Consider the following 18,435-nt stretch of genomic DNA (forward strand, 5'->3'; position numbering starts at 1 on the left):
CAGGCGCTGAATTTCCTTCAGACAGAAAAAACGCCGGCAGCTGTCTCCACTCTCTGCAGTAAGGAAACAACATTCCAAGCGAGGAATTGTGGCCAGGAAACCGAGAGGCCCCACATCTTCTTTCTTTTCTTAATGCATTTTTTCTAAAACACACACACACACACACACACACACACACACACACACAGCAAAAACAATCCAATAAGATTGCATTTAAACAAGATTCAAAAGCAATCAAATTACCGTGTTGAGAAATTCATAATTTGTTAATAAGTATAGACGTCTAAAGAAAAGCAAGGCAGCGTTCATCAGAAAATGGGATGTTATTTATCCCTGGGGCAGGGAGGGGTTTTAGGATGGGCAGAGCACATGAGGGGCTTCTGGGAGGACGATGATTTCTAGATGCGATGACAGTAACGTGGCCCTTGCTATGTAATCATTTGCCAAATTATATGTCTGTGTTTAGGGCACATTTCTGGGTGCATGTTACATATTCTACAATGGTAAAAAAAATGTTTTTTAAATAAACACAGCTACACATTCAGGGTTATAGCGGTGAAATAAATGTTATCTGTTTTTTCTAGAATATTCCACAGCTGAAAACCTGAACCCAGTAGTGCAAGTACCCATTTTTTAAAAGACTCCCAAACCAAACGCACCAAACACAGGTGAAGTTTCTTTCATTCGTTAGGGAGGTTGGTCGTTTTCCTGATGCCTGGAAGACGTCACGTGGTCAGCATAGTCTTCTGGTGACGGTTCCCGATTTTTGTCTGGAATTCTTGGCCAAAGGAAAAAAAAAAAGAGAATGAATGAGTCTATTTATTTTATTTTTTTAAAAAAGAAGGTATGTATCATAGTTCTTGAATTCTAAATGTAATTTCTGTTTGGCAGAAGTTATAAATATCTACTTGAAGATGTAACAGGAGAAAGACAACTGGTAAACCAAATTTAATAAATGTAATAAACAGTTTACATTGTGTTATGGGGAAAATCATATTCTCTTGTTATGGGGAAAATTATACTGTGGGCTTGAAAGATGTCACACAAAGGAAATAAGAAGCACATACATTTACGAGACCAGCCTGGCCAACATGATGAAACCCTGTCTCTACTAAAAACACAAAATCAGCCAGGTGTGGTGGCTAATCCCTGTAATCCCAGCAACTCCGGAGGCTGAGGCAGGAGAAACGCTTGAACCCAGAACCTGGAGGTTGCAGTGAGCCGAGATCGCACCACTGCACTCCAGCCTGAGCAACATAGTGAGACTGTGTCTCAAAAACAAACAAAAAAAGAATCACATACATTTAAACCCTAAACGAAATAGGCTACATAGGACATTAGGACCCAGGGGTCATTCTAATTAGAAACAGAAACGTTTGATCCAAGAGTAGAGAGACCTCTTTCCAACTGAAATAAGATTTCCGCAGGAATGAGACCATCTTTCAGAACCACCTACTCACCCTGGGGAAAGGTTTTTAGCTTAGCGGTTGAAAAGAAAAATGAATCATTTGGATATCTTTCCTCTTTTCCCCCACCCTCTTGGCTAGAGCAAGGTCCATTAAAATGCTCTACGTCCATCTCACCCTACTTAGTCTACTGGCTTTTGTTTTAATCCCGGCACCGTTTATACAGACATTCTTTTTTCTTTTCTTTCTTTCTTTCTTTTCTTTTCTTTTTTTTTTTTTTTTTTGAGGCACAGTCTTGCTTTGTCGCCCAGGCTGGAGTGCAGTGGCGCGATCTCCGCTCTCCGCATCCACCACCTCCTGGTTCAAGCAATTCTGCCTCAGCCTCCGGAGTAGCTGGGGTTACAGGAGCCTGCTGTGGGGGAAACCCCCGCAAGTGCCGTGGCAAGGGACTGAAGCCTCACCCTGTTCCCATATAAATATTGATTTAGAAAAGAATTAGAAATATAGGCACTTTTTTTACATGTATTTATACAATCACATATAATCTTATAGTTACTTAGAATCATAAAGATATATACTCAATGTAACCTTTAGTTGTACTAATGACTATTGGGTTATGAAGCACGGAACTCGGGTGACATTGTGAACAAAGCATCCTAAGGCAGGATGCCCTAAGCCTCTGTCACGCCCACATAAGGGCTGCTGGAGGGCGCCTCGGCTGTGTGGCAGCGTCAGCCCTGGGAAAGCGCCGGTGTTTAGCCAGCTAGGGAAGGAGACGTCCAAAATGGCCAAGACATCTCCTTCCTGGGGAAGTTAGGAGAAAACTCCTCTTCTCCAAGCTCTTGTGGTAGGCCTGATGGCTCAGGGAGACCCGCAGACATCCGGGGGCTTAACTGTCTCTGTGTGTGATGCTGTGCTTCAGTGGTCACGTTCCATGTCTGCTCTCTGCTTCTGCACCTGGTTTCTCTTTTTCTTAGAAGATAAGAATAAGCCGGGCGTGATGGCTCAAGCCTGTAATCCCAGCACTTTGGGAGGCCGAGGCGGGTGAATCACGAGGTCAGGAGATCGAGACCATCCTGGTCAACATGGTGAAACCCCGTCTCTACTAAAAATACAAAAAATTAGCTGGGCATGGGGGCGCGTGCCTGTAATCCCAGCTACTCGGGAGGCTGAGGCAGGAGAATTGCCTGAACCCAGGAGGCAGAGGTTGCGGTGAGCCGAGATCGTGCCATTGCACTCCAGCTTGGGTAACAAGAGCAAAACTCCATCTCAAAAAAAAAAAAAAAAAAAAGAAGATAAGAATAATAGGCTGGGCGCGGTGGCTCAGGCCTGTAATCCTAGCACTTTGGGAGGCCGACGTGGGTGTATCACCTGAGGTCAGGAGTTCAAGACTAGCCTGGCCATCATGGTGAAACCCCATCTTAAAAAAAAAAAAAAGTAAAAGAAGAAGAAAAAAAAAGAAGATAAGAATAATAGTAGCGGCTGGGAGCAGTGGCTAACGCCTGTAATCCCAGCACTTTAAGAGGCTGAGAGGCAGGCAGATCACAAGGTCAAGAGATTGAGACCATCCTGGTCAACATGGTGAAACCCCATCTCTACTAAAAATACAAAAATGAGCTGGGTGTGGTGGCATGTGCCTGTAGTCCCAGCTACTGAGGAGGCTGAGCCAGGAGAATCGCTTGAACCCAGGAGGCAGAGGTTGCAGTGAGCAGAGATCACGATTGCACTCTAGCCTGGGCAATGACAGCGAAACTCCTTCTCAAAAAAAAAGTTAGAGCATCCCGGCACTCAGTGCCACTGCTGGACTCCAAGCTTTGGTTGGCAGTGGGCCCCCGAGCCCAAATTCTCTTTTCTCTTCCTCGGTATCTTATGTCTTTTATTTTTACAGTTTCTCATCTCCACACCAGCAGGGAGGGGCTCACAGGACCCTGTAGGGTTGGACCCTACAGCCTGCCACCACAGCTGGCTAATTTTTGTATTTTGAGTAGAGATGGGGTTTCACCATGTTGGCCAGGCTGGTCTCTAACTCCTGACCTCAGGTGATCCACCTGCCTCGACCTCCCAGAGTGTTGGCATTACAGGCGTGAGCCACCGTGCCTGCCCATAGACATTCTTTATCTGACCAATAAAGTGAGGTATGATTATTTTAGAAAACTTGATGCATTTGGGGGGTGGGGATCACCCATCATTTCGCTGCATGTACATCATTACCATTTCACTGTAGAATGTTTTGCTTATCAAAGTTAGAATATTGGTTTTAAGGAGTTCAAGCCTTCAGTGAGCCATGATTGCACCACTGCACCCCAGCCTGTGTGACAGCAAAACCCTATCTCACACACACACAAAAAGGAATGTCATATCAGCAGTCAGACTCCCTGGGTGTCAGCACTTCCTGGCTGTGTGACTTTGGGTGAGTAATTAACTTCTCTGTGTCTCAGTTTCCTCATCTACAAAATGGTAATTATTAGACTAGTACCAAACTCACAAGGAGGTGGGGATTCGAGGAGTGAATTCAAGTCCAGGTCTTGGAACACAGCACTGTGAATACTCCACAACGTGAGCTATAGTCGCCCTCCACGCGAGGGGCTGGAAGGACGAAGTGAGTTCATTCATACAAAGTGTTCGGAACAGCCCCCTAGAAAATGAGACACCTTTTTGGCTCTCTGTAAAGATTCACTATTAAAATTAAGGAAAAGGTTTTAATTGGTAGACGTGGGAGTGTCATATCTTTATTATATACAGTTACAAACTTAAACTAAGGCTAGATTCTAAAAATATGTCTATTTATTCAAAGCACATAAAAAGATCCTCATCATTCATCATGAGAGATATGATTAAAACCATGATGAGCTGCCAGCCCCACTGGCCTCCCTCCTTTCTTTTTCTTTTTCTTTTTTTTTTTTTGAGACAGATTTTCACTCTTGTTACCCAGGCTGGAGTGCAATGGCGCAATCTCGGCTCACTGCAACCTCCACCTCCTGGGTTCAGGCAATTCTCCTGCCTCAACCTCCTGAGTAGCTGGGATTACAGGCACGTACCACCATGCCCAGCTAATTTTTTGTATTTTTAGTAGAGACGGGGTTTTACCATGTTGACCATTGGTCTCGATCTCTTGACCTCGTGATCCACCCGCCTCGGCCTCCCAAAGTGCTGGGATTACAGGCGTGAGCCACCGCGCCCGGCCCCTCCTTTCTTTTAAACACAGCAACTCAGGCTGGATGCAGTGGCTCACACCTGTAATCCCAGCACTTTAGGAGGCCAAGGTAGGAGAATCACTTGAAGTCAGGAGTTCAAGACCAGCCTGGCCAACATGGTGAAACACCATCTCTACTACAAATACAAAACTTGGCTGGGCGCGTGGCTCATGCCTGTAATCCCAGCACTTTTGGAGGCAAACGTGGGCAGATCACGAGGTCAGGAGATGGAGACCATCCTGGCCAACATGGTGAAACCCTCTCTACTAAAATACAAAAAAATTAGCCGGGCGTGGTGGCGCACACCTCTAGTCCCAGCTACTTAGGAGGCTGAAGCAGGGGAATCGCTTGAACCCAGGTGGCAGAGGATGCCGTAAGCCAAGATCATGCCACTGAACAACAGCCTGGGTGACAGAGCAAGACATCATCTTAAAAAAAAAAACTTATCTGGGTGTGGTGGCACATGCCTGTAATTCCAGCTACTCGGGAGGCTGAGGCAGGAGAATCGCTTGGACCTGGGAGGCAGAGGTTGCAGTGAGCTGAGATCATACCACTGCACTCCAGCCTGGATAACAGAGCAAGACTCCATCTCAAAAAGAAAAGAAAAAAGAAAAAAAAAAAAAAAAAGAATAAAGAAAACGAAGAACACCGACCCAGTAACAGCATCTCCACCAATCACGCCAACTCTGGGTTTGAGCCTCTGAAATCAATAAACTCTGCTTTCAAGCAGCTTATATGAGCTGCTCTTTTTGGCCAAGAAAAGCCTCCCTTTGTCTTCCCCTCAGATGCATCTGTGGCTTGCTGTAGCTCTGCATCTCGGGTTATAATCCTTTGTGCTTACTCCTGAAGGGCTTCCTGCTATTAAAATGTTTTTCTCTGATGTATTTTTTTTCCAGGTTGACACAATAAATAGCTATTTTTTTAGCTCATTTATTGTCCGTGTCTTCTCAATAGACTATCAGCTCTGCGGGTGGGGACTTTCTATCTGTTCTGCCCCCTCTTGTGACCCCAGCTTTTAGAACAGGGTTGTGCTGTGTTGAACTGTGTCCCTCAAAGTTCATGTCTACTCAGAACCTCAGTGAGGATGAGGTCATGCTGAACTGGGATGAGCTGTAGATCCAATGACTGGGTCCTAGAAGAGGAGAGACACAGCGGGGCACAGCGGCTCACACCTGTCATCCCAACACTTTGAGAGGCCGAGATGGGCGGATCACCTGAGGTCAGGAGTTCGAGACCAGCCTGGCCAACATGGTGAAACCCCATCTCTTCTAAAAATACAAAAATTAGCCAGGTGTGGTGGTGGGCACACCTGTAATCCCAGCTACTCGGGAGGCTGAGGCGGGAGAATTGCTGGAACCTGGGAGCCGGAGGTTGCAGTGAGCTGAGATCATGTCACCGCACTGCAGCCTGGGCAACAGAGCAAGACTCCATCTCAAAAACAAATTAATAATAATAAATCTTAAAACAGACACCTATGTAGATACTTACAGAGATTGCTGGGAGCATTTTATTTCTCATCGAATAAAGGGGGAGGGTCATAGTGTATAAACTTTTCTTGCCTCTCACTGTGTTCACTCAAAAGGTCCCAGTGGAAACTCTCCAGTTCATCCTTTCAAGACTGCAGAAGATCCCATGTGTGGCTGGACTGTGGCTCTCTTGATCACGCCCCTATCTGTGGGCATTCGCAGGCTTTGGGCTGTCTCGCCAGCACAGTGAAGTCACCCTGGTGCTTCAAACCTGAGCCTATGACAGCCTGTGAGAGGCTAGAAATCCTCCGTCTTCATGAAGCCAGTCACCTCGTGCACCATCGCGGTTATGTCACTTTACATCGTGTGTGTGTGAAAGCCATCATTCGCTAAATGTCACTGATTGAATTATGCCACTGTTCAGTGGTATGACTGAAATGCTTTGACACATCTTCATTTTTTAATGAACCAGGGGACTTTTCTAAGAAGCAGAAGTGATTTTGAATTATCTCAGGGAATAGGGGATTCTCTGTGGAGAGAGAAGGCTACGGGCACAGAAGGGGAAAATGTCCTCTGTGAAAACTGTAGGATGGAAAGATTTGTGGCAGCACCTCTCTGCGATCCTGGAACCGAGGGAACAGAGACTGAATAAGGTTTTCTTTCCCTACTTGACCTCCTTCCTCTGCCCAGAGCTGAAATCCTACCTTCGTTTTCCTCTTAGAAGCAACAGGGGATAAAGGGACAGAGATTTGGCTGGGCACAATGGCTCATGCTTGTAATCCCAGCACTTTGGGAGGCTGAGGCGGATGGATCATGAGGTCAGGAGTTCAAGACCAGCCTGACCAACATGGTGAAACCCCGTCTCCACCAAAAAAAAAAAAAACCACAAAAATTAGCCGGGTGTGGTGGTGCACGTCTGTAATCCCAGCTACTCAGGAGGCTGAGGCAGGAGAATCGCTTGAACCGGGAGGCGGAGGTTGCAGTGAGCTGAGATCATCCCACTGCACTCCAGCCTGGACCACAGAGCAAGACTCCATCTTAAAAAAAATAAAGACAGAGAGAGAGACACACACAGGTTTGAATTCCAGCTGTGCCCACCACCAGGCATGTGCTCAGTAGATGGTGTAGGGGGCTGCCCAAGACCACTCAAGACTCAGAGAACTCAGAAAAGCAGCTGTGCTCAAGGTTACAGTGTATAAGAATAGAGAAGTAAGCACTGTCCACACAGCTCCCCTGGGAACAGACAACAGGAAGCTCACGCCTGCCCTCCTCCCGTTAGGCCCATGTAGGACGCACCTGCTTCCCCTTGCCTTCCGCCACGATTGTAAGTTTCCCGAGGCCTCCCCAGCAGCTTTACTGTACAGCCTTGCAGAGCCATGAGCCAATTAAACCTTTCTTCTTTATAAATTACCCAGTCTCAAGTCGTTCTTTTTTTTTTTTTTTTTGATATGGAGTCTTGCTCTGTTGCCTAGGCTGGAGTGCAGTGGCACAACCTCGGCTCACTGCAACCTCCGCCTCCTGGGTTCAAGTGATTCTCCTGCCTCAGCCTCCCAAGTAGCTGGGACTACAGGTGCATGCCACCATGCCCAGCTGAGTTTTGTATTTTTATTAAAGACGGGGTTTCACCATATTGGCCAGGCTGGTCTCAAACTCCTGAACTTGTGATCTGCCTACCTCATCCTCCCAAAGTGCTGGGATTACAGGCATGAGCCACTGTGCCCGGCCAGCCCCCCAGGTAGTTCTTTATAGCAGTGCAACAACAGACTAATACAGCAAAGAACATCCGGAGCTGTGTGTGGAGGAGGCTCTGGGCGCCAGTCTGGTGGTGGGAGGGCTGCTTCCCATAGACCAGGGAAGCCTCACCTTGCTGGGGATCTGCAAGGTGGAAGGATATGGGAGAAACAGAGATGGTGAGAGACATTAGGAGAGGTTCGGACAGCTGGGACAGAGGACCTGTGTCAGGGGCTCAGTGAGGAGGAATGCAATGGCCTTTTCCAAAAACCTCGTCCAAAGCCAGCTGAGTATATCTCCTCGTCTCTTGGTCCTGGAACCAGGGTGACTTGGGTAGGAAGGAAGGAAGTGGAGGAAGGGCGGGGCCCTGAATGATGGAACCAAATCAGATTCAAAGTGTGCGCTGTGTGGATTTCATTCGTATCTGCCACCCTGTGAGTAGACTGTTTTCTCTCCCTCAGTGACACACACATGCACACACACAAGTTATGGCCCATACAAGGACTCACAGATGCACATACAGACACAGACATGCACACACATTATAGTCAGAGACCTTCCTCATCACAAACACACATGTGCAGACATGCCACAAACAAACAGACATTCACAGAGTCACAGATACACAGATTCATAGCAGCACATAGAAAAGTGTTCATGAGTCTGGTGCAGTGGCTCATGCCTGTAATCCCAGCACTTTGGGAGGCTGAGGTGGGTGGATCACCTGAGGTCAGGAGTTCTAGACTAGCCTGGCCAACATAGTGAAACCCATCTCTACTAAAAATACAAAAATTAGCCAGGCATGGTGGAGGACGCTTGTAATACAGCTACTCGGGAGGTTGAGGCAGGAGGTTGCAGTGAGCTGAGATCTCCCCATTGCACTCCAGCCTGGGCAACAAGAGCAGAATTCTGTCTCAAAAACACAAAAAGTGTTCACAAACTCCCAAACCCACAATGTTAAACACCGTGTCCCAAGACTCATCAGCCTAGACACATACATGCATATCAGCCTGCGTACAAACACAGATCAATACAGACACACTCTGTGCAGACATATACACCTACTCATGCACACTCACACATTTACTCACGTAGACACAGACACCCTTACACACCTAATGGCCGAAGGAGGAACACACACCTATATGCACACTGGGACACTCAAGACACAATTCACACACACCCCTAAGTGTACACACACACACACACACACATACACTCAGAGACACATGTGTCAATCACACACAAGGTTTGGATCCTCCCACCCCTTCTGAGTATCCCTGACACTTCACCCAAATCTGTCTCCCGCCAGAGTCTGTTTCCCTCTTGAGTGAACGTAAGGTTCTGCACTCCATTCCAGCATCTTCAGTGTGAGTCCTTGAGTAACTCGAGATGAGATGGCAATAGAGGCTTCAGCATTTTTAAGTCAAGGAGGTTTCAAATGGAGCCTGCAGAGCAAGTCCCCCAGAGGCAGCCAGCCAATGCCTCTGGGGTATGGTTTCAAATCAGAGATTTGACTCCAAATCAGCCTTCATCTGGACCAGTCCAGCCACCCCTCACGGTCGCTAAAGAGAAAAGTGAGAGGCCACAGGTGATTGCAGAACTCAGACATGACAGGGAGAGATGCTGCCCTGAGATGGGGTTGAGGGAGCTTTCTGGGTCCCCCTCCCAGGCTCACAGGGTGTGGCAAGAGAAGAGGAAATGGTTAGAGATGGGGGAGGGGTTTGGAGCCCGGCTGCCTGACTCCCCCAGCGCCGCCCCTTGCAAGCTGTGTGACCTTGGGCTGGTTACTTGACCTCTCTGTGCCTCCACATCCTCATGGAAAATGGGGATCATAGCAGAGCTTTCCTCCCAGCACTACTCAAGGGACTGAAGAGGGTGTGATGTGTCTGTGAGGCCATCTCGTCTTATTTCTGCCTAGGTATCAGGAGCCGCCAGCTCTTCACTGCACACCTTAGCCCTGACAGGGACCCTAGGGCAGCAATCCCCAACCCGGCTGCCCCTGGAATGACCCAGAGCCTATGCCCAGCCTGCACATGGGAACCGCTGTCGGAATCTCTGAATGGTGCAGGGCACGGCTGGGGTAGCAACAGTCCCTAAAGCTTCCCGGGTGATTCCAGGCAACGGGCAGCCGGGGCTGACAACCGCGACCCCAGGGGTCCTAGAGACCATCAGACCCCACATCCGTGGTTCTCAAACTGATCCCGCATCGCAGGTACCTGGGGGTCTTTTGAAAACGCAGCTTGCTGGACCCCACCCCCAAAGGGGTTCTGTATCTGGGGTGGGCTCAAGAATCTGTATCTAGTCCCTAGGAGACCCAGCTGGTCCTGGACCTCACTTTGAGAACCGTTGTCTTGCAGGAAAGCTCGCTTTCCCCAGCCTGGCGTCCACAGACCCGGGAGCGTTGTCCCTTTAAGGCATTGGACCAGTGCCCTGAGCACCCGAGCGCTAGGGAAGGGCGGTGGCGCGTACGAATTTAAACTGCTGTCCTGGCGCGCCCTCTGGTGGAAAGAGCGGGCACAGCAAGTAGCGCTGACTCCTCACCCGTTCTGGAGTCGTAGGTAGGCGGGGGCGACAGGAAGGGTCGTCGTCTGTGGCCCCTCTTCCCTCCCGGCAGTTCTAGGATGTGGCCACATTCCCCGGAGTCTGGGGATCACTCCTGTCCTCGCTTAAGCAGGCCGAGGAGCCAAGACACTTTCAGCCTCTGGGGCAAATGGAAAGGTCCGGACCCAGGTATACCTCGCGGTGGGGAGGTGGGCTGGGGGAGGAAAGGGGAGAGGAAGGTTCTGGACCCCGGGATGCCTCGGCCTCACTCTCGAAGGAGGATCATTCCGTCTCTCCCCTGGGGCCGGGAGGCCAATTATTCGAGGGGGCCCTAGAGTAAGACAAACCTGGGTTCGAACTCCCTTCCTTGCCTCTCTGAGCCTCGGTTTCTCCATCTGGGAAATGGGGGTGAAAATCTGCCTTCATCCTCTTCCCTCCTTCATCCTGCCCTCCTCTCTACAGAGCCAAATAAAGACTCTCAGACATAGACACTCGAATGTGCTCACTCGCAGATGCAAACACACGCACACAACCTCAGCCCGCCAGTCACCTGCTCAGCTCAGATCGGGCTCCTGCAAACCCCTTCACCCACTGCCTGCCAACCCCACCACCCTGCGGCGGGCCGGCCTCAGCCCTCTCTCCCATGTTCCTGCCTCGGCCTCCTCCTGCACCCCACAGACCTAAAACACAAACCTCTCCTGCTCAAGCCCCTCCCGTGGTTCCCCAGCGCTTAATGGGGCCCAAAGGCCCTGCCAGTTTGCACACCTCCCCACCCCCACCCCAGCAACCTCGTCACACGCATTTGCTGCCTCACGTGAAAATCCAGCCAGACAGCGACCACCATGGAGGCAGGAGGCCTTCTTTGGCGTCACTCTGCCTCCGCTGCAGCAGCATTTAGCCTGACTTGGGAGGGGCAGTAATTACACATTAATAAGCCCCTATAGTCACACTCCTGACTTGGGGCTTTTGCCCTGTCCCTATCATGCCCTTCCCCCAGGCATCTGCTGACCACACCCCCTCACCTCCTTCGGGTCTTTGCAACATTGAGAGACCCCATCTCTACAAAAAAAATATATATAAAAAGCAGTGAGGCTTGGCGGCGTGCGCCTGTGGTCCCAGCTACTAAGAGGAAGGCTGAGGTGGGAGTATTACTTGAGCACAGGAGTTCGAGGCTGCAGTGAGCCGTGGTCGCGCCACTACACTTGTCACTTTCTCAGTGAGGGCTTCCCAGGCCACCCGGTTTATACCGTCTCCTGCCCGGCCCTCCTCGGGCCCCTGCCTGCCGGACTTTTGTCCCCAGCAGGTCTCACTCCTTAATGCATGGATTTCGTCCTCATCCAGGGAGCTAAGCGCAGCCTCCCGACCGCATGCTCCCTGCAGGACGGTCCTGTTTCCTGCACCTAGAACAGGGCCTGGGACGCGCCGACCCGGGATAAATCTGGATTCCTCAAACTGCGCTGCAGCCTCCTCCCAGACTGTCGCCTTCTCTTCCAGGAGGGGGCAGCCGCGCTCCGTTCCACCCGCCCCCAGAGGCTCCACGCGCCGGACAGACCGAGCTGCTGCCGGCTGTGCTGGTCTCTGCGCGCCAGGACCCTTCCCTGCGGGACCTCAAGGCCTTTATGCGGCCGCTCCTTCGACCCCAAACGCTCCTCCCCACACCCTCGGCGCACTCCCTCCAGGAAGGAGGGAATGAAAAGAATGTTTTTTTTTTCCATCACATTCCCCACGAGACGTATCCGGGTTCTGACTCCCCGGGTCCCCGTGGTTCATTCCGACCGTTAGTCATTCCACAAATAGCAGCCGCCGGGCGCCAGGCACCGTGCTGGGCCTGGGGACAAGAAGGGGACACGCCAGGCTACACTTTCTCCCTATGGAGCTGGCCCTGAGCCGCTCTGCGGCGCCTCTCCCCGCCACGCCCACCTGTCCCCATGCCGCGTGGGTCCCTACAGCAACCACTTAGGGTCCCCTGCAGCGGCTGATGCTGCGAGCCCACAGGGCGCTGGGGAGAGTTGGAAAGCAGGAGGAAGGGGACGCCATCTGAGGAATGCTCGGGCCGTGGCGGCAGCAGCTGGCCGGCACTGCGGTGAACCAGGAGCTCCCGGGTCCCTCCTCAGCCAAGCCAGTCCGGTGCGTATACCCGGGCTCTGGGCAGCAGCATTTCCCACGCGGCTCCCCCAGCCCTCGTGAGGGAGCAGCTCCCTGCATTGCTAATATTGGGACAAACCGACCTCCGTTTTTGCACTTTCTAATTGCTATCCCAGTCACCAATTTCCTCTTTTAACCTCCCTACTGAGAAATGAGTGCATCAGGGGCAGTAATCGCTCTCTAAAATAAAGGAAGGAAGGCAGAAAGGGTTACTTTTTTTTTTTTTTGAGACGGAGTCTGACTGTGTTGCCCCAGGCTGGAGTGCAGTATCATGATCTCGGCTCACTGCAACCTCCGCCTCCAGGGTTCAAGCGATTCTCTTGCCTCGGCCTCCTGAGTAGCTGGGACTACAGGTGTGCCTGCCACCATGCCCGGCTAATTTTTGTATTTTTAGTAGAGACAGGCTTTCACCAGGTTGGCCAGGCTGGTCTCGAACTCCTAACCTCGTGATTCAGCCCCCCAAAGTGCTGGGATTACAGGTGTGAGCCACCGCACCTGGCACAAGGGTTACATTTTTGTAGGTGGTCGGGGAAGCTCTCCCTGGGAACGTGACATTTGAGGAAAGGCCCTAATGACTGTCCAGGTCGGAGCCACGCCCACAGCCTGGGGAAGCGCACTCCAGTGCAAAGAAAGAGCAGTGCAAACACCCGGGGCAGGGATATGCCTCATGTGTCCTGGAGACCTGGGTGGCTGAAGCTACGAGACACAGAGAGGGCAGTGGGAGACCAGGCAGAGGGTGAGATGGGGGCAGTGTTTAGACCTGAGCTGTGCAAGGGAGCTGCCTGCGATGGTGGCAACGTCCTGCACCAGCTCTGAGCAGTGTGGCAGCTGCTGGCAACGTGTGGCTCTTGAGCACTTGTGATGTGGCTGGGAAGACTGAGGACATGGATGTATAATTTTATTTAATCGTAATTACATGTAAATCCAGTGTACCCCCTATGATTATGTGGTTGGACAAAGCATGGCTAGACAGTCTTAAGAACTACAGAAGTGATGGCACATGAAGGAGCCCTTGGGGTATTTGGGAAAGGGAGGGAAAGAAATCAGACCCCAGGTGTGACTTCTGAGAGGATGCCTCTGGCAGCCACGTATGGTGGGGGACACGGGATGGAGGGAGGCAGAAAACCCAGGTAGGATGGAAGGCTGAGTCTGAGGTCCAGGGCAGAGGCTACGGGTGGAGGCTGGGGGGTGGGTGCATGTAGCTGCAATCTGGCAGTGGAAGCTAGGGTGGGGATTGGCTGGGCGTGGTTCAGGCCACAGGGGAACTCCGGAGGGGACTTAGGGTCCCCATGGGTGTCCAAGGGCTTCAGAGCTGAGACTGAGGGCTAAGGCTGGAAGTGGGGAGGCATCAAGGGTGGGGGTGGAAGACCAGATCTGCAAGGGGTGAGATGATGCTGGGGGGTAGGGAGGGCTAGGCAGGGCACACAAACCTTGAAGCAACAAAGGACAATGTGTATAAACCAGTGACAGGGCAGTTCCCAGGTGTTCCAGACATGTGTGGCCCACGCTCCACACTCCCCCTGCCCCATTGCCCAGAGCACTGAGAGAGCACAATGCTGAATTTCACTTTACTGGAGAATCCAGGTGACACAGTGCACAGGGAGAGAAGCCTAGAACTGCTACCGTGCACAGGGAGAGAAGCTTAGAATCACAGGGGAGAAGCACACCTAGGGCCCTCCCCACCCACAGGAAACACCGCAGGCTGCTGTGCCCAGCCCTCCACACACCCAGCCTGCTCCTTGGCAGGTGGATCACTGTCCAGGGGCAGCCTCTGCAGGGAGGAGCGCCCAAGCCCTGCAGCAGCTCCCAGTTGGCTTCTACATCTGGGTGTCCCTGACAGTTCAGTCCAGGCTGCAAGACCGTACCCAGGCCCCCCATTTTTTCCGCGACAAGCAGGTCAGGGCCCTCCTTGCACGTGGAGCTCCTTACAGCCAGGGTATGGAAATTGGGACGAGGAAGCACACACATTGCCCCAGGGACAGGAAGGCAGGAATGAACAAGGGGTCCTGTGGAGACCGATATCTAGGGAAATATCAAGCTCAGCAGGGGTTGGGGGAGCTGAGGCAAATGGCACAGCACGGACTCACACACGGCACAGCACGGACTCACACACAGCTGAAGCGTTGCACTTGGGACAGCAGGTGCTGAAGCTGGAGAGCCCCGCCCCTGCCTCCTCGGAAATCTCCCGGGCAGAGTTGGGATTTCCTCCTAGGTCTTTTCATCCCCTGTAAGGAGGGACGCACTGCCAGCTTCTGCACTGTCTAGGTGAGCCTCTGCCCCTCACCAAGCCCTTCAGGGACCCCTTTGGCTTTTAATTCACTCAGGGGGTGAACCCAGGGACTTTGAAGGTCTTTAGGGCTGCAAGGCCAGCGCTGAGCAGTGGGTCAGCTCCACAGGAGAGTGGGACCCAGCGGAGCCATAACCAATGGGAGGGGGCCAGAGCCACTTAGCCCAGAGGAGCCAAGCAAGACTCTGGATTTTGTGTTAATTCCCCCAAATGGAACATGTCGGCAAATAATTAGAATGTTGGGAAACACTGCAGTCTAAGTGACAAATTCAACTTGTGGTCAGGGGCAGGTGTCCTTGGCCTGGGGCTGGTTCCTCTGTACCAGGGGAGGCCTGTGGACATACCTGCTGTGTGTCTTCCCCTCTGCTCTTCCTCCTCCTCCTTCCCTTCCCCCGCCGTTCCTCTCCCTTTTTCTCCTCCTCCCCTTCCCATCCCCCGTCAGGCTCTCAGACTTCCTTGCTGGAATAATCTCTCCTGGGTAGGAGCTGGGGCCTCCTCTGGCTGGGAGCTGCGCCCTGGCCCGCGCTGCGCAGCTGGTGACCAAACCGCCATCACAGACCGTGGGACGAGTCAGACTGGGGAGGGGGAGACAGCGACTGGTAGCCCCTGCCAGGCTCGAGCTCCGGGAGCGCCATGAAGAGGCCTGCTCGCCTCCGCAGATGCCCGGTGTCCACCCACACCCCCGCCAGGGGCGATCCGGGCCCCCCAACCCTGATGCCCATCTCGGCCCCTCGCCGCTGCTTCGAGAGCACTTCTCTTTCCTCCATCCATCTGGTCTTCCTCCGTCGGGATCGCTGGTGCCCCAGGTCCGTGAGGGCCGGAGAGGGGAACGTGACACCGGCAAACGCGGCCTGGGCTCCGGGTGAAGCAAGGAGGTCGCGTCTGCGGAGGGAGGGAGGAAGGGAGGGAAAGGGAGGGCGGGGGGGGGGCACACTCGGGCGCCCTGCGGGGCCGCTTCACAGCCTGGGGGGTCGCTAGCGGCATTTGGGGGGTGGCCTCCGGCCCCGACGGGCCTTCTTCCCGCGCGCGGCCTTGGAGCCAGTGGAAGCCTGGCCCTTGGCCTCGCCGGCCTTGACGTGGGCACCGGGGCCCGCGCTCCCCTTTTTCTTCCTGCTTCCAGCGGCGTCGTCCAGAGCCGAACCCCGGCTGCCGGCTTTCTTCTCGGGAGTGACGCCCTGGCCTCGGCCTCTGACGCCCCCGCGCGTTTTGCTGGCCCGGGACGCGGTGGGGGGTGCGCCGGCCGGAGTCAGGCCCCGGGGAGCGGTGCGCGCCCTCTTGGCCCGGGGCTTCCTGGATGCCCTGTCCTCGGGCTCCGATGCCTCACTCTCCGTGTCCTCCGACTCTTCCTCGGACTGTTCGTCCGAAGCCTCCTCCGACCCCTCGTTGGACCCCACGTTCTCCCGGGCGGCCAAGAGCGCCAACACCTCCCCCAGTTTGCCTTTGGGGTATTTGTACTTCCCGCCTTCCCAGGCGTTTTCTTTTTCCTCCTTCATCACCTCTGCCATATCCTGCGCAGCCAGGAGCGCCACCAGCTCCAGAAGGCCCCCCTCATCCTCACCGTCCTCGCCCCAGCCCCCGAAGAGGCCACGCCCAGCCTTCTTCACCTGGGGAGGGAGATCCAGCTGCGCCAAGGTGGAAATGCACTCCCGGAGGTCCCCGTCGTCTCCCGCCTTGCGCAGGACCACAGCGTCCACCTCGCGGCCCGCCTCCTCCACCTTCACGCGGGTCCCGCAAGTGTCCTTGGACATGACGGACAGGACCTGTCGGAGCGCGTCTTGCTTGTCTTTCTCGTCGCTCCAGCCCAGCGACTCGATCACAGAAGCGATTTTCAACATCTCCTCCCGGGCCCAGGGGTCCGACGGGTCGGTATAGGCCACAATGGCCACGAACTCAGGATTGTCCAGCCCCTCTGTTTCTTGGTCCTCACTTTCCTGCGAGTCGCTCTCCGAAACGTCGCTGTCCACCGGCTCCTCCTCCGGGGTGTCTCTCACAGCCAGCAGGGCCACTAAGTCGGGGATGCAGTTTTTGCCTTCTTTGGTGTTCAAGGGGATGGATTCGGCCCCAGCTGGCTCCTTCTCTGCCTCTTCTTTCTTGGCTTTATCGGTGACAGTGACCAAAGCCAAGAACTCGCGGGGACAGTCTTCTTCCCCCTCGGAGCTGCAGGGCGCCCACTGCCTAACCAGCTCCCTGGCGGCCGCCTGGAGCGTGGCGTACAGAGCGCTCTGGTCCTCGTCTCCGCTCAAGTCGCCCTTGTCGATCTCCTCGATCACGATGCCCAGGCTGTCGTCGGAAGAGTCCTCGGCCTCACTCCTCGCGGAAGCAGATGGCCGCCCTCCTCGGCTTCTCTTCTTGCCCTTCTGAGTCAACCTGTTGCGTCTGGTTCTGTTTCTGCGACCCCGCCGGCCTCTCCTTGCGTTCTTGGCCGCCCCAAGAGGCGAGCCAGCCTGCCCTGTCACCTCCCCAGAATCCTGGGCCTGGGTCTCCGAAGCGGGAAGGGTGGGCGCCTCCCCCGGGCTCCCAGCCACCGCGGCCTGCGTGGGCCCGTCATCCAGCAGCAGGCGTCTCATCTGCCTCAGGACCCTCGTGTCCTGCGCACGGTCCTTCCACAGAACCCTCCAGACCCCATCCTTGCCCTGGATCTCCCTGGGAATGGCAGCGTGATTGACGTCCTCCACAAACTCCAGCAGGGCGGCCTGGGCCTTCTCGTTCCTCAAGGCCTTCATGTGTCGCAGCCTGAACGTGCCCAGCGGCAGGAGGGAAGGCTGCAGAGCGGCTTCGACGTGCGCCTGCTCCAGGCCCTCCGGGATGCCGGTGACCAACAGGGCCCTGTGCGCATCCACGTCCAGGCCCCGGCACCAGTCCTGCAGAAGGCTCATGGCCATGGTGCCGCCCACTGGACGCTGATCTTGGGGCAGGAGGGAGCCTGAGATGGGGTCGGCTGCAGCGCACGGCGTCAAAGCCACCCTGGAAAGCCACCCGCAGGGCTTAGAGTCCCGGTTCCGGCGAATGTGGCAAGGCTGGAGTGGGGCTCAGGACTCGGGGGCCCTAGCTGCCTGCTGGCGGGCTGGATGCAGTGACCTTCCCCCGGGACCCCTCCCCAGAGCTGTCTGAGGATCCGTAGGGGGGCTTACGTTTCTGCTTTCCAGGACAGCTCCCTCCCTCTTTTTCTGACACAGGCCTGAGTGCCTGGACAACGCGGCCTGGTGCAGGGGGGCGGCGCCGGGTGCACCTGGAGGGGCGTGGGAGGTGGGAGCCTCCGCTTGCCTGGTGCTCCCGCCGAGTCTGAGCGCGCACCCTTGGCCTGAATCTCAGCAGTTCCGCTGCGACGCGGCTGCTCCGGCCTGCGCCTGCGCAGACAGAGCCGCACGCTCCCCCCGGTCCCCCCCCAACCGTCTCCATGGCAACAGTGCAGCCTGGAGCTGGGGTCTGCGTCGCTGTGGCCTGAGACGCTTCTCTTAAAGGTCCCGATAGGAGAAGGATTGGGGGCCTGGAAGCACCACTTATTCATCAGCAAAAAACAAGGCCAAAGCCACAGAGGGCCAGAAATCACTCAAGGAGACCCACTCTCATTCAGGCCATAGAGGCTTCCTTCCAGAGGGTACGCGCTTCACGGGGGGTTACAATTCCCCTTCCAGTGGAGAGGTGGAATTCAGGATTACATA

The 18,435-nt window shown here is 54.1% G+C and overlaps 1 protein-coding gene and 2 pseudogenes across 4 annotated transcripts in view; all 3 read right to left on the reverse strand.

Moving 5' to 3' along the window:
• Positions 1 to 304: 304 nt before the first annotated feature.
• Positions 305 to 18,435, reverse strand: part of PPP5D1P (uncharacterized) — a 105,092-nt pseudogene continuing 86,961 nt past the window's right edge. Inside the window, exons 4-5 of one of the 3 annotated variants that reach the window (XR_013531005.1) lie at positions 3,892 to 4,041; positions 305 to 778 (exon numbers count right to left, since the gene is read on the reverse strand). The product of XR_013531005.1 is annotated as an uncharacterized PPP5D1P, transcript variant X6 (transcript). Of the gene's footprint in view, positions 779 to 3,891; positions 4,042 to 9,306; positions 9,363 to 18,435 lie in introns of those variants that run through there. The other 2 variants (XR_013531002.1, XR_013531003.1) reach the window with 2 other exon arrangements.
• LOC128930425 (uncharacterized) lies at positions 13,368 to 15,664 on the reverse strand (annotated as a pseudogene).
• PNMA8B (PNMA family member 8B) lies at positions 14,041 to 18,057 on the reverse strand. Its single transcript, XM_035285972.3, has one exon. The coding sequence runs from the start codon at positions 17,653 to 17,655 to the stop codon at positions 15,748 to 15,750; it is 1,908 nt and encodes a 635-aa protein (XP_035141863.3). The 5' UTR covers positions 17,656 to 18,057; the 3' UTR covers positions 14,041 to 15,747.

The sequence above is a fragment of the Callithrix jacchus genome, chromosome 22, assembly GCF_049354715.1.
Source record: "Callithrix jacchus isolate 240 chromosome 22, calJac240_pri, whole genome shotgun sequence".
In the NCBI taxonomy this organism is placed as follows: Eukaryota; Metazoa; Chordata; class Mammalia; order Primates; family Cebidae; genus Callithrix; species Callithrix jacchus.